At 48.6% G+C, this 15,542-nt stretch overlaps 3 protein-coding genes across 3 annotated transcripts; 1 reads left to right on the top strand and 2 right to left on the bottom strand.

The window, feature by feature from the left end:
- Nucleotides 1–2,769: 2,769 nt before the first annotated feature.
- On the bottom strand, nt 2,770–7,952 carry BDW70DRAFT_165057 (Pfs, NACHT and Ankyrin domain protein; the record flags this gene model as incomplete). Its single annotated transcript, XM_073741641.1, has 3 exons — nt 2,770–6,001; nt 6,055–6,894; nt 6,958–7,952. 3 exons carry the CDS (start codon nt 7,950–7,952, stop codon nt 2,770–2,772), a joined length of 5,067 nt encoding a protein of 1,688 aa, XP_073590655.1.
- A 958-nt stretch (nt 7,953–8,910) lies between these two features.
- On the bottom strand, nt 8,911–10,557 carry BDW70DRAFT_165058 (T6SS phospholipase effector Tle1-like catalytic domain-containing protein; the record flags this gene model as incomplete). Its single annotated transcript, XM_073741642.1, has 5 exons — nt 8,911–9,438; nt 9,543–9,673; nt 9,742–9,835; nt 9,903–10,228; nt 10,308–10,557. 5 exons carry the CDS (start codon nt 10,555–10,557, stop codon nt 8,911–8,913), a joined length of 1,329 nt encoding a protein of 442 aa, XP_073590656.1.
- Nucleotides 10,558–14,095: 3,538 nt separating this feature from the next.
- On the top strand, nt 14,096–14,915 carry BDW70DRAFT_165059 (EGFR-like transmembrane domain-containing protein; the record flags this gene model as incomplete). The annotated part of the gene is made up of 2 exons (XM_073741643.1): nt 14,096–14,267; nt 14,323–14,915. The coding sequence occupies 2 exons, from the start codon at nt 14,096–14,098 to the stop codon at nt 14,913–14,915; spliced, it is 765 nt and encodes a 254-aa protein (XP_073590657.1).
- Between the last annotated feature and the right edge of the window lie 627 nt (nt 14,916–15,542).

The raw sequence follows: 15,542 nt of genomic DNA on the forward strand, positions 1-15,542 counted from the left end.
GGTCGAGCTCGCTTAGTCATCATTCAGTAAGCTAGATATAGATAGGCGGCCATGTCGGCCATCCAATAATGACAATTGTCCATCCCTTTCCACATAGATAACCCCGCATGGCCGACCTCCATCATCCCCACCATGCTTTGTATTCTCGTCGACCGCTGCCATAGTCAAGAATACGACTTTGTTTGAGCAAACCGTCATACCCTCAACCAAAGGTGTTATGAATATGGCTTAGCGCTTGGAGTTGGAGTAAGTGCTTGGAGTTGGAGTAAGTGCTTGGAGTTGGAGTAAGTGCTTGGAGTTGGAGTAAGTGCTTGGAGTTGGAGTAGCTGATACTCCAATATTGAGGGGCTATATAAGATGACACGTGTATCTCCCATCTTTCTGTTCTGTAACTAAGTCCATGAGCTCGCTCCCTCAGACAACGATCACTTAGTTCTCTCTATTCTGTGCCAACTTCCTCTGACCAACCGTGGATTTCACTACAAAAGGTCTAAACAAGGTTACATCTGTCTGAACCAAGGTTCGGAAAAGTCAAAAGTGTTGACGTATGTCCAGAAAAGTTGATAAAGGGAGGAGAGAGGGTTCATGTTTCTGTCTTTTATTTGTTTCTCTAAGCTTCTGATATTCGTGAATACAGGACAGCTAGTTGAAAACAATACTACCTACGCCCGTGACAGTTGGTTCCAGTAATGATATATGGAATATTGGGTATACTTGCATCCTCTCAGGCAGTTTCAAGCGGTAATTGTCGTTGGCGAGTTTTTTAGCAATTTGGAATGGTCTATATTTCACGGCATCGAGTTTGTTGCTTGGGCATTTGCTCTGAATATTGAAATTTTTCCGTCCCATTGTTCGTCGTAGTAGGTAAACTCGATCCCCCTCTTTGAGAATAGGCGTGTCCTCACGTTTCTCGTCATAGTAAAACTTCATTCAGTCCTCAGTCCATCCAATGTCTCTAGCAATAGTGGAGTGTAGTACTCCCAAATCTTTTGCTTGTATAATGGCTGCTTCCGATCTTTCCTTTCAAACTGGTAGGTTCATCCAATGCATTCTCGGTTGCCGTCCTAGGTTTGCAATGTGCGGCGTCATACCTGTTGTTGCATTCCTTGCATGTTTAGGGCAAATTGTGCCATTGGCAGCAATTCTATCCAGTTGTCTTGATTCCAATCCAGGTAGTGTCGTAGATACTGTTCAACAGTTTGAATCATTCTTTCTAATTGTCTATCTGTTTGTTGGTGGTTGGCAGTGGATAATCTTTGCTCAATTCTGCATGCTTCTGTAATTGTCTCCCAGTATTTTAATGTGAACAGTTTGTCTTGATCTGATGTAATATACCTTGGTAGTCCTGTCCAAATAAAGACTTCTTGTAGTATCAGTAGTGCTAGCTTTTGTGCTGTCATATCTTTCTGTACCAGTCTCAATATTGTATACTTTGTGAGTTTGCACACTGTGATTATTGCGTCTGTATAGGTGATCCCTGTTATTGGATCTTTCGATGGTGGCAATCCTTGAATAAAATCGACAGTGATGTGGCTCCATGCTTCTTTTGGTATTTTGCTAATTTGCATTTTTCCATATGGCTGGTGATTTGATAGTTTGTTTTGGTTGTATTTGTCAATCTGTTGATATGAGTCCTAACTGCTTGTTCCATTTTCGGAAAGAGGTAGTTTCGCTGTATCTTTTCAATTGTTTGTCCAATCCCTTGGTGTCCTTCAGTTGGTGGGTTATGATGTAGATAAATTACTTCCGTCACCATATCCTGAGGTACCATGATTGATCTGTTCCATAGTATCAGTCCTTGTTCTTCCGTGAGATTGGTCATGTTGATTTTCCATCGTTTTAGGTATTCGTCTTTTTCTGTGGCTTTCTGCAGTCTTTCTAGGAAGTCCTTGTCTTCCATAACAATCATGGCGGCTAGCACAGCTTTTCGATTGCATTGAATTGTACTGTCCTCATTCTGCTGTAGCAGGTTTGATTCAGGTTGTTTGATTCCAACTGCATAGTCAGGTCGTCGGCTTAAAGTATCGGCGGCAACATTTTGTTTTCCTTCAATATGTTTAATTCTGAAGTCGAACTTGGTCAATTCCTCGTGCCATCGTACTTGTCGTCCAGTAAGCTGTTTGGTCGTTGTGAAGTACTTTAGGTTCTTGTGATCACTTTGCACAAGTATCTGGTGTTTTGCTCCTTGCAGGTAATGCCTCCATTTCCGAAATCCTTCCACAATAGCGAGTAATTCGCGGTCATGTGTATCGTAATTACGCATAGCCCCCCGGAGAATATAGACTAACTCATATAGTGCAGTCTATTGCCATGTCGGCCATGTCGCCAGAATATATATGTTTCGTAGAGTTAAGCAGACAGGATACCTTGTTCGCCACGCGCTGGAGTTCGATATGCTACTTACCACGAAAATGGTCACTCAAACGGGGAAGGCGAGGGCAAGGTGCCCGGTACGACGGCGAAAACACTCAAGCATGGCTGCTTATACAGAGAAATCAAATAATTGAGGAACAGGGGAGTAAAGGGTAGTCCAACAGCCAGGTGAAATAGTTCTCAAGAGACTATCTCATGCCCAATCCTCCGCGGCCTACCTACTGATCCCATAAGTACCAGCAATACCCACTCACATGTCTGGGCTACGACTATGAAGTAGCCCAGACTGAAAGACACATGGCTCGTAGTGCGTAGGTACAGGGTAAGGGGTGAAGTACTCTCTAGAACAGAAAGGAGTTACTGGGGATACACAACGGGGCTGGACTACACCAAGCCCTATTTATTGCTCCTAGGAAATCGCCTCCCTAGCGTAGGGGCCTTAAAAAACCCCGGCATTTCTCTAATGCGCTTTTCCTGGTGCGCTTCTTCTAAATCGTCTCGGAAGGATTCAAAACTACCTTCCTCTCCAAATATGCGCTGCCATTGATTCGAAGAACTGGACAGCCGTTGGTGTGAGAGCCCTACTTCGTGCAACCCCATGACCCCAGCAGAGCCCAGTGGAGGCTGCGAACGAAGGTCGTCGAGATTATCTGGCCAAGTTAGCCCCCAGGGAAGCAGATCAATGTTTCTGGGTTCGGTTTCCCTGTCGGGTCCATTGAGACCGTGATCTTCGTTCATAACCTTCACCCACTGCTCTCTAATTCGGCTACTCAAATCCGCTTGAGCCAGATCCATATCTGGATCCGGCCAGTACGTCTCGTGGCCCGAGTGCTCTGACGAATACAAGTTTCTTATCATCTCATACTCTAACATGTTCAAAGCCAGACCCTGCCGCTGCAGGACCACTGCAAGGCCCCTACGCTGAAAACGAACAGCAAAAAACAATGCCGTGCATCCATCTAGATTGGTGGCATGGTGGTCTGCACCATGGCCGATGAGAAGCTCCGCCATGCTCTGGGCTTCTGTTTCCTTTGCGTCGAGCATCGTATTTTCTGGAATACCCGTTTGCAGATTCGCAGTAACCATATCGCCATGCGAAGCCTCAGCAAGCTGACCACCCACGTAGAACATGGGCGTATTTCCGGCACTGTCACCCAGATTGACGTTGGTCCTCGGATCCTGAAGGAGGGCCTCCACTTTATCTCGCTGGTTCTCTTGAACCGCATATGATAGTGGTGTCCTGCCCTCATGGTCTCGCTCATTCGGATCCGCCCCGGCGTCAAGTAAAACCTGGGTAGTCTCCCTAGTCGTAGCCCACGACAGCACCGATCTACCATGGTTATCTTTTCGGCCCGTGTCAACTCTGCCCGTTTCTAGAAGAAGCCTCACGACGTCCCCGTGGCCCCCAAATGCGGCACAGCATAGCGCTGACCGTCCATCCGCTGGCATGGCCCGATCGGGATCAATCAGGTCTTCCAGGCTTATCAGCCATCTAACGGCCGCTTTGTTCCCTATTCGCGCTGCCATGGGCAGCAGCGTAGCATCTTCACGCAGATTCCGATCCACGCGCCCGCCATGTTGCAGCATATCGAGCATCGCGATATCATCGTTCACGATTGCCCACCAGACCGCGCTGTGGCCAGACCGGTGCTGGATGGATGGGTCAATTTCATGGTTTGCGAGCAATAACCTAACCACCTGTGTCTTTTTACCCTTTACGGCCAAGGTCAAAGGCGTTTCCCCTTCGTGGTTGAACCGGTTTGGATTGGCGCCCCGGGACAAAAGCAGGCTCATCATATCCAAGTTATCACTTTCCAAAGCGTACAGGAGAGGAGTCTTCCCAAATCTGTCCGGGGCATTAATATCTGCCTCGTGGTCCAACAGTATCTGGACTATCTTTTGGTGACCCATTTCGGCGGCATGAGATACAGGGGTTTGACCTTTTCGTCGGGAGGGACTAAACTGTGAGGTGGTTTTCTCCTCCATAGCCATTGTCAACGACACGGGCTCCAGGGACTGGGCGTTAATATCGGCTCTACCTGTCTCTAGGAGCATGGAAACAATCTCGTTATGACCTCCCCGTGCCGCCCAAGCAAGCGGCACTAGCCCGTCTTCATCACGCAAATTCGGATCGGTGGATTCTACGCCCATAAGAAGTGCGACCATGGCTGCATCGCCGCGCTCGCAAGCTCGGGATAACATACTCCTCTGAAGCAAGGTGTCCAAATGATTTGTGCCCGCTCTGATAGTAGACAAGGACAGCAACTGACACAAAACCGCCGTATGCCCCTCCTCCGACGCCCACCACAGCGCTGACCGGCCATCCAGATCCAGTGCATCCCACTCGACAGACTGAGTGTTCATAAAAACATGCACAATCTCGCTGTGACCCTCCAGCGAGGCCCAAATGAACCCCGTTCGTCCGTAGCGAGCTTCGCGCGCGTTCACGTCCGCCCCGGATGCGACTAGTCGCGCGACAACGTTTGTGTGGCCATTTGCAGAGGATCGAATAAGAGGTGTGCAGCCGTCTATATCTTTGGCGTCTATGTGTATCGAGGGACCGCCGCTGCTGAGGAGCGCGTCCACGACCGATACGTGACCCTTGTCGGCAGCGTGCCACAGAGGGGTTCGCTGGAAGTAATCGGGCACATTGGAAGTCATCGGGTCATGGTGTAGCAATCTGCAAACCACTGGAGTGTGGCCTCTCTGTGCCGCAAGTAGCAATGGGCTGCTGCCAGTACGGTCCCTGACGCGAAGGGTGGAGTTATTTTGACTGAGTATATACTCGACAACGGCAACGTGTCCGTTCTGTGCTGCCCAGGCCAGGGATGTCTTGCCCTCCGAGTCACACATGAAAAAATCGGTGTTTGCAAAGGTCTTTGAAAGCTGACGGGCAGCTTTTTCGAGTCCGAAATACGACACCAGATGTGCTGGCGTCACTGACTTTGGTACCCGCTGGCTATAGCCCACGTCATCTGGGTATAGCTTGGAAGCCGTCAAGGCTTGCGAAGCACTTTCAAGTGCTTTTTTGTTGGAGAGAAAGAGAAAAATACGCTCCAGCAGCTCAGGGCACTGGCTTTTGGCATGGTGCCCCCATGCCTGGGAGGCATAGTTGTACATGGAGTATGAGTGTAGCCGTGTCTCGAAGGCGTCGTCGTCGGAGCATGCCCCTGTTGCAAAGACTTCTAATGACAGATATACAAGGCAGGTCTTTGCGAGCCTTGGGTGGACATTATGTTCATCCAGGGAGCTTTCGAAATACTGCTTGGCTGTATAGTGCGCGTATCGGACCGTCTGGGCAATCCTGTCGACTTCAATCAAGCCACAGCATACAGCAAGGATCGTATCCAGCTCCGGAAAACCTTCATCATCCAAGGCCTCCCCGGTGATTTCAAGTGAAAGTGCTGTTTGCAGCTCCCTGACGGTGACCACCCTGGTGGCAAAGGTGATCCAATCAAGTATAAACCGCGCGAGAGAACAGTGTTCGGGGTTTTGGTTTTGAATCCTGTGTTCAATCTGCCGATATACAGCATTGATACCCATCGGAAGATCGTTGAGGGCTCGCTTGAACGCCTTGAGGCTTGTTGTATGGAGCAGGGATTCAAAGAGCAGATGGACGAGCAAAAACCTGCAGCAGCTATCAGCTGGGATAAGATAAAAGTAAGCGTCAGCAAGTCTCACATTCCCTGCGAAGCACGCGTTATAGAGTTCACAGTATCTTCAAACAGGCCAGGCACTCTCAGGGCCCATGAAGGCAGCCGGTGCATCTTCGCTTGCAGATATACCGCAATGTCCTGGCCACTAGCTTGAATCTCAATCTCAGCAGCCCCTCGTGAGATGAATTCCTCCTTGATCTCAGGGATTGGCCGACTGGTCGCGAAGATCTTGAGGCGAAGAGTACTTTGGTAAAGTTGGAAGATATAATGTAATAGATCCCTACGCTCAACAACATCATGTTCATCCAGGCCGTCGATAACCACGAAAGACGTTTTGAATAGCGCTAAGAGCTGACTGCAGTGCCGCAACAGCTCATGGACAGTCGGACGCAGCCTCCCGCCAGTGTACTTGAGATAGAGTCTTTCAGTGACGTCAGGTACAGGTCCCCGGACCTGCAAAAGGAGCTGTTTTGCCAGGTTTCTCAGCACAAGCTCAGCATGTTGCTCTTCTTGGGTCCTGTAGTCACAGTAAATGCAGACGATAGCCGCCTCGTAATTTCCGCTTGAGCAGAATTGCTCCGTCAAGTGGTCTACTACAAGGCTGCCCAGGAATGTCTTTCCTGCACCAGGCATTCCTGAACAGAACACAAGATTCTGAGACGATCCCATCCACGCAGAAAATTCTGCTGATTCCAGAAGCCATTGTCCCGTCCCTGGCTGACGGCGACAGCGTATGTCGTTATGCCGCAGGCCAAAATCAAGATCACTCAGCCATTGCGCAATCTCGCGCACGTCGGGCCTCCCAGTAGGGGCAGTTCCCAGGTATATCAGATCCTGAGAATGGCTTGTGGATAGCGGTGGCTCTCTATGTTGTGCCTCGAGACATCAGCTTCGTTTAACGGCGCGTTCCATATCTTCCTCTACTCACACAATGTTGATTGGCATGTGGAAGAACAGTTCCCGGGCGTAAGCTGCTGCCACTGCTGCCGCATAGCCATGCCATATATTGTTCTTATAGGCGTCACAGTAATCCGACACACCGCGGACAACAAGGCAGGGAAAGTCATTCATAGCACCGGCAGCTTCAGTTTCGAAGCAATAAACATTGTGCTGCCGGGCCAGGTAGTCCCGGAGCAATCCATTTTTAATCACCATCTCGCCAGACGCTATTGTTCCGCGGTGGACAACAATAAAAGTGCCCTCTCTGCTTTGGTCACGATCGCTTATACTATCCATGAGTAGCCCCATTCGCTGCACCGTAAGCCCCTGACCTCTCGTCGTAGCACACCCACACTCGCTCGCGGGTCTAACGGGGTCGCAGTTCGCAGAGTGAAGGACGTCGTGCCCAATGCCAGGATATTGGTATCGACGCAGCTGCGGTCGGCTTGTGTCTATGCGATCTAGATGCTTTTTGATCGGGTCAACCTGGCCAGTCGCACGTTTTGCAGCCAGCATCTGCGCTGCATTCAGCAACACCGCTGGTGGAGGCGTGAGATATCCCGTGCGCACAAACTGCCCGACTTCTGCTTTTCCCCTGTCGTACTGCACAGCACCGGAATGGGAGCCACTCGGCTTGCTCACAACCACGTCTCCAAGCCGTATGCCCCCTTCATCACCCTCGTCTGTCTGCTGAGGAACGCCACCTCCGATCCCGACCAGGATTCCGAATCTTAGATTGGGAAAGCTGCGCCGCATGTGTGTTACCACAGTGGCTGCGGATGCGTTTCCCGTGCTGGGAAGGCCGGCGATAACGACATTTTGGTGTCCGATTCTTCCCAGGTGGTAAACTGTTGGGTCTGCGGCTGCTTGCGGGAGGCGTTCGTGCTCTTCGTCCACCATGAGTAGAGCTGCCGTTTGCTCGACTTCCAGTGGACTGATCCAGGCTACCGTGTACTCCTCCGCTGTTAGTCTTTTTGTGCCCATGGCGCAGCCGATTGTTGAAGGATGGGTATATTACGGCAGCTAAGCGTGAGACAAAGTTGTGGAGTTCACAAGGGGCAAAGCTGCTATTTGGACAATCTGGTCGGTGGCTGTGTAAGCGGGGTATAATATACTGATATTATAAGGCAAGGATCGTTCACTCAGCCACGTTGCAGGATTGACGGCAGCATCCCACGGCTTTATAATATAGTTATATCCACTAATGGATTACAATTGGGGCCATGAGGTCTCCCTACGAGGCCGACCCAGAACCTATCAGATTACTGTACTAGTAATGTTATCATGGAGTCACATAGATCGATAGAACAGCTATCAATATCCCTGCTCTGACGGCTTACAAATACTAGTAACCCACATGCGTATAGAACCGACAAGATAATATTAGTTGATATCAACAATAGGGTGGACAATACACCCTCTGGCCTGCATCTATCGACATCTCCTGCCTTGCCAGGTTCTGAGGATCAGGTTGGCAAGACTATGATATCAATAAGCCCAAAATGCCAGCACTATCAGCTTCTAACCTTGAAAAGATACCATGCTGTATGCTGGGCAACACCCATTGGTCTTACGATTGCACCCTAGACATCATGGTACCCCCTCTATCACATCTCAAACTTAGTGCAAGAGTTGCCTGCCGCTAGTCATCCGAGTGCATGGCAAGTATTTAGGTCTAGCTCGCCAAAGTGGGAACATGGATTTTCAAGTATGGGCTAGTGGTAGCAATCTACCACCACATTTCTTTGAGCGGATTCAGTGATAGATTGCATTCATTCTGAGAAGTAATTAACAACTTTTGATCGTCGATCGGGTAAATTGCAGAACCATTCTCCCCTGATCTTCAGCCTGCGTTGGGATAACCATGATCACTAGTACTCTCCAGTTCGTTCACGATTATATTCGGACACAGTCCTCTTGACAAACTCACGACCTCTGTGTGTCACAGTACTGCCCTGACAGTATCACTAGTACTCTCCAGTTCCTTCACGATTTTCTTCGGGCACAGCTCTCTCGACAGGCTCCCACGAGCATCATACTTCACATCACTGCCCTGCGCATAAGCAACAACCATCTTCCTTTCTTTAAACATCACATCATCCTCTAGTATAGCTATCCCGTTGTCCTTCTTCCAACACCAGCGATTCTCGTGGTTTTGCTGCTTGTTAAATCCATTCAGCGATCCGGGGCACCATCCATTGACCTGCCCTTTGCGTTTCCGTACCATTGGATGGAAAGTCTCGAAAGTCTCGAAAGACTTCTTTGCTTCGCCCTTTGTGTCGCCAGCATTATCCTTATATTCACCTGGAGTGCGGTCCCTCTTCCCAAGAGCCAATAAAGGGCCCCCGTTAGCAGCAATCGGCCAACAACCCCAGCTGTCGCTAGTAGTACCGGGAATACTTTTGTATTCATCTATAAAGTGCTGGATTGCGTCGTTCTCAAAGGTAAGCATGCCTGAGAGTTTGTCCACCTGGCTGGGTCAGTAACTGGAGGACTAAGTAGAAGAACGCAAACTTGCCATCCATGCAAATGTGTTGGCACCGATCTGTTCCCTCTCACAGCCACCAATATTACCATGAACGCCAGGAAACCAGCACTGCACAGTTCTTCCTTGGGACCACCAGTAGCAGCCTTGTGCCAGACTGAAGGGGGGAAAACAAATCGGGTTTCATCAAGCGCGAGAGCTTGAAAAGCATATTCAATGTCTGTTACAAGTGCCAGTCAGCTTCGCTTCTCTACTGCTCGAGGGTTTCACAGATGGCCCTATACTAACTGCTTGATAAATTTGTGTTATGGAATTCGTACTCCTTGTTGATTGGAAGGCCGATTGCTCTTCCGAGCCTCACTAACGGCCACTCGGGAATTCCCTTTCAATAGTAGTGTCAGTTAATAAAAATGGAAAATGGTTGATATATGCCAGGCTGCATAAAATACCAGAGCTCCAACAGTGTCCCAAACTCCGATAACCTTGATGTCGACCTTATCCTGTTTCAGCTTATGGCCGTGTTCTTTGAACCAATCTGACTTGTTGAATGGCTCGCCATCTGTATTTTTGCGGTAGGCTTTCCACAGCTCTGGAAAATTTGACATTTGGTCTGAAGAGAGGACTCCCACATCGCTGACAAGGCCGGCAACTGAACGCACGGTGAACGCGCCTCTCGAGAAGCCGAAGAAGAACAACTCATCACCAGGGTCATAGTTATTGGAGATGAAATCATAGATCTGACACACATCGTCCTCAAGACCCCAGCCGAGGCCACCTGGAGATAGAAATAGAAGAGAGATTATCAACTCCGGTCCGAAGAAAGCTGTAAAGAGGAAGTTCAGGCGTTACGTTACCAGAGAGAGCTCTCTCCAATGGGAGATCACCACTTCCAATGCCTGATTGATAGAACACAATCTGCTTCAGAACCGTTTCAATTTTAGTATCGGATTTTTTGCTCTGAAGGCCAGTTGTTGCAATGGCTCGAGCCAGCTTAGCAACATTCGATGGAATAGATTCGTTCCCCCGGTTAGATGCAAGCCATGTCCCGTCTGCACAGAGAATGATTCGCTTCTTGCGTGGCAGCTCTTGTGTTTCATTTTCCATAATGTCTGAACGGTGATAATTAGGGATAGATAAGACGATCAATAATATGATGAAGGTAATGATGATTGTTGATGAAGACGAGGTAGTTGAATTTGATGAGATCCTTCGCTCCTTCACTCCTTTAACAGTACCAAAAGTACAGTAGATGCCTGGTATAAATAGGTTTTCCCAGCCGCGAAAAGGCTGCATGATAGTTGTGTCATAGACATAGTAGTATACTTGGGAACTGCCTGTCACACGTAGGACCCTAGTTCCAAGAAAAGAAAAAAATATATTATAGACTGGGTCGCCCAGATGCCATCTGCCTGTAGATTATAATAGTCACCTATTATATTGCATAGACCTATGTATTTCACTGATTTGGCTTTGAGACAACCTGTAAAATTGACAAGGGCCCGGAGTACTGGATATGCACGAGGCTTGATCAGGTGAAGCATCACCAGCGGTAGGGTAAGCTCAAACTTAATAGCAAGATTATCAGAGGCTAATCCTTGCTTCTTCCCATCTCATCTTCTGAATCTGCTGCTAATAACCTTCTACGTAAAGACAATGCCAAGATGATATGACAACATACAGTGGTCTGACATGAGTTTGAGCCACGAATGGGATGAGCTTGAACCATGGGTAAGATGAGACTCCGCTGGAAGCCTTGACAAAAATATCCAAGGACTTGTAATTAGGCACATGAAGAAACGGCCGAAATCATGATACTGGGAAGTAAATATTGTCACAGCCTATTTAATGCTTTAAATGACTTTGGGCTTCTACTAACAGTAATCGATGGATTTTACGCTCCCCAAGGATTATACCCGGCATCCAGTTAAGCAATCTTAACCTTGCTCTTAATTTAGATTTATCTTTTGCAGTTTCACACCCATGGTATTCACTATAAACCTTATACATTTATAAACAACTGCCGGTCTCGGCGAGGGCGAGAGTACAGCTGAGTTGAAAGCCAGAAAAATATTTATACTTTATTTGTTATGAGCCCCGGTACTAGATGTTACTCAATTACCGGCCCGTTTTGAGGTCTTCGCGGTTGACCATTGCCCATGTCCCAAAAACATGCCATCAGCAGCTGAGGACTGGGCTGTAACTCTGGTAGTCACCAAAGGAGTGAGGTCTGGACATGCAGCGACAGTGGGTACTCGCCCGATTCGAGGTGCAAATGCGCGGCTGGGACTGGATGGAAGCGGTTCTTGCTCATGATCATGCCTACATCGCGAATGTGGTTGTTGATTCGGTCAAAACGAAGTTCAATACAGCTGATGTCTGTGCAGAGGGGATACCCGGCAGTGACCAAGGTTTCACTGGCAGCTGGCATTTGGCAGCAGGGATGACAAAGTCAGCTTTATTGAGGATCTCCAGGCTGCCAGCCAGAGCGAGGCCTAGCGAGCTGAAGAGGTTGGGAACATTAGCTTGATCGAAGTAGAAGGCAGCGGCGGTAGCTAGCTTTCTTGATGCGCTCCAACTCCATGTGGTCAAGGAATGGAGGGGCCTTTCGGATAAGATAGACTGAGATTGCTAAGCTGTTACAATAGACTGGAAATAGATTATAAACTCAAGAGCATGTGCGCCGTTTATATATCCTTTGGCCCGGCAGTATCCCTACCTTGGTACCCTATTCTGGGTTCTTTTATCCTCGACCAGTTCGAAGCCTTTTTCTTTTTATATATGTACCGAGTAATGAAAGTGTTATTAGCTACTATATCAGTGCCATTAGCAAGGGTAGATCTAAATTAGTCCATCCTCATCCACCCTCATCGCACCAGATTTTCCTTTTGACTTCAATGGCTTGAACCGCACTGAGCGGTAGAAAGTTTTAATCACTAGATCAACCCACAGGAGCCCTATTGTCTGACCCTTGCGGTATCATCTCCATTGTCCATCCACTCAGGTTTTGAACAGCCTGACCCAGACTAGCACTACAGTGATGCATCTGGCATTGAATAAGGAATGGTAGGAGTATGCCTCGAGTAGAGCTTGATTCTTTTACTAGTCTCATTATCTCCCACTGTTGCTATTGATAATCGGAATTCCCCAAGGCAGGAGGCAAGTACAAGGATGATTTTAAAGGATCTCTTTTCCCCCACCTCCCTGCAGCCCTACGGCCCAGATACTCGCATTAAATAGAATTAAGACACTATCAAGTAGGGAGGTACTTGCACAGAAACCATCAATGAAGCATTGGCGCGTTTGAGTGCCTGATTCAGGGCTTTGATCAACATTCACGCTCAAGTACAGAGCAAATGCAGTCCATTCTATATGTCACAAAGCGCATGCACAGGTCAGCGTGACCCTCGGACCAGCCATTCCCTTTATCCAGACCCAGGGTCCTTGATAATCCACGGGGTAGGCAGTATTCGTTGTGTTTATAGAACAGCAATAGTAATTTAGGTGGAGAAGCAGATGATGGGCACGAAAGCATGACCGTGGAGTAGATGGACAGTGTAAATAAGGGCAGATATACCCATGGAAGTTCTCACTAAGGAGACAATTGGTCTAGTTGTAGACTAGAAGGCTAGTCCTAGTAAGAAAAAAAGTAATTATATTTATAGACAGTTATCCGCGGAGGTCATATTTCATTATTTTTCTTTTGGCTTTCTGGCGGCAGAAAGTAACCTCTTATACTTTTCCTCTGCCTGCAGGTTATTCAGGAATCTAGTCTACATAGAAAGGCATAACCGAGCCTCTATAATAGTAACTTTTAATCAACAAAACCCCAAATTATGCAAAGTAGGTGTGTGACATAAAATTAGGTAGAAGAGTAAGTTAGCACTATACCAAGTCATTCAGGATCTTATTGCATCAAACAATCTCATCTATTTGCCCTGCCTTGGCCTGGTTTGTCGGTGTCCTATTATGTTACTATCTGTGACGCCTCTTCCCTCCACTGCAATCATCTGCATATCAGTTTTTTGAGGGTGTGACCTGGAATATTGCCAAGTCACATAACCTGGGTTCCCCTGAATCTTGTATGGTTCAATATGCGCCCCCAGCCCCACCTTGCTGGTGACACTGAATAATGATAGGTCTGGGGTGTGCATAACAGACTTGGTTGAGGGGGGTGGGGAGGGGCAAAGGAAGCAAGGGTGTGTGTTTCACAATCATTCCTCTTGGACTTGGCCAACAGCAATAGGTGCTTGAGCCTCCTCCAGTGCCCTATGAGAGCCCAGCACGTGCAAGATCGGCGTCGTACTCAGCTAACAGCTTCAGCTTGGTACGCGGACAAAGGCCATAATATTGACCAACTTGTCCTCGACTCTAGGAACCGCATGGCGTGGCGAAAAAGGAGCAGTTATAATATGGGTTCTGCTCACGTCTGTTGTCCATGGCAATCTCCAAACAGCACATGTCACATACAATTTGAGTGCGATTCACGACTCGGGCTACAGTCGTGATCTTCAAGAGTCAAATGGCCCCGACCCTTGGCAAACTTGGCGCAGGGGCTGCGCCGAAATCACTTACGGAGCACATAAAAGGCCCACCCTGAATTCGCAGTTGATCTTCTCTTGCGGAAATCCGTCTCAACACCAAGATGACCCATTTCAAGGACTATTACTTCACCTCAAACGTGACCGAGCATATTTGCCCAACATTTGAAGACTTTAGTTCACCATGCAATCCCCCCAATGCTTGTGCTAGCGACCCGAAGACAGGCAAACTGTACTGCTGCGATTATAAGGATGATATTGGAGTTGGGGCCTTATGTTGGTCAACACCCTCCAGTTGTGCCAATAACAACAGCACGCGGTTCTGCCCCAGTTCGCGCCGAACGTGGTGCTGTCTTGATGAAAAATTGTCTTTTCTCCATTTTCCCCCTTGGCGCACTTCTTGATGGCATGCATTCTCACCAAGAATATAGGGAAGACTGCACCAGTTTGGAAAATCAGATTAATATTTGTTGGAACAAGGAACGCAGCGTACTTGGGAACATAAGCAGCAATACTCTCAATGGCATATACTCCTCCTTGAGCGCCGAGGCCCCATCCGCAACCACCTGGGCTTTTGATCCGCAGTCCTTGCTTCCTGCTACCTCCTCCACCTTGATATCCACCCCGAGCACAACACCTGACGTGACTACCTCCCCACCAAGTAGTCCCAATGATGATTCGTCCTCTGCCTTGTCCGGTGGTGCTATTGCTGGCATAGTCATCGGTGTCGTAGCTGCAGTCGCAATCCTTGGAGGCGCCGCATACCTGCTCAAACGGCGTCGCCAGAGACAGCATTCCACCCCTGGCTATATGCCTGCTGAGCTGGCTCACGAGGCACCATCAAAGGCGCAGCTTTACGAAGCTGATAGCAATGCGGTAAATCCATCAATACCGCCGCAGGAACTACCAGCTCGCCAGCAGTAAAAAGTATACTGCTAAGCTAAATTCATGTCAACCCGCTAGATACTGCTAGAATTCCCGCCTCATTGCCGGATATACCATTCATTAGCGCCCACTTGGTCATTCACGGCGTGGATTGAGACAGGGTGAGATATATAGTCTGGGGAGTGTTATAAGAAGGATTTTTGAATGACTTTGCAGGTTTTGGGGGGGGGGGGGGGCTTGTCCCTGGTAGAAAGTGGGCGAGGTAGAGCCAAATCGCGGTGCTTGCAGTAATTTTATCCAATGTTTTATCATCATATTGTCATTGGGGGACAGCCCCATTGCTTTTCTCTCCACATGACGTCGACACTGCTTGAGTCCATTCAGGAATGCAGCTCTGGTTAAAATAGCGACAGCACCAAAACCACAGTTATTCTAAGCAACCGCTTAGGATAATAGAACGACAGATCTCGCCAATCTCGCACACACAGCTCCCATTCTGGGCACCGTGCCCGGAGAAAGGGACATCCCCCCCCCTCCGCCTGCCGCGCGCTGCCCGCCATACAAACACGCGTCTCGACGCGTCACCGCAATGGCACGGCTCAACACCAAGCCAGGCGGCGCTCTACAAGCCGCGCTACAAGAGACAACTATGGCAGCAACTATCAG

This window comes from Aspergillus foveolatus (assembly GCF_047715535.1).
Source record: "Aspergillus foveolatus strain CBS 279.81 unplaced genomic scaffold BDW70scaffold_187, whole genome shotgun sequence".
Lineage (NCBI taxonomy): Eukaryota > Fungi > Ascomycota > Eurotiomycetes > Eurotiales > Aspergillaceae > Aspergillus > Aspergillus foveolatus.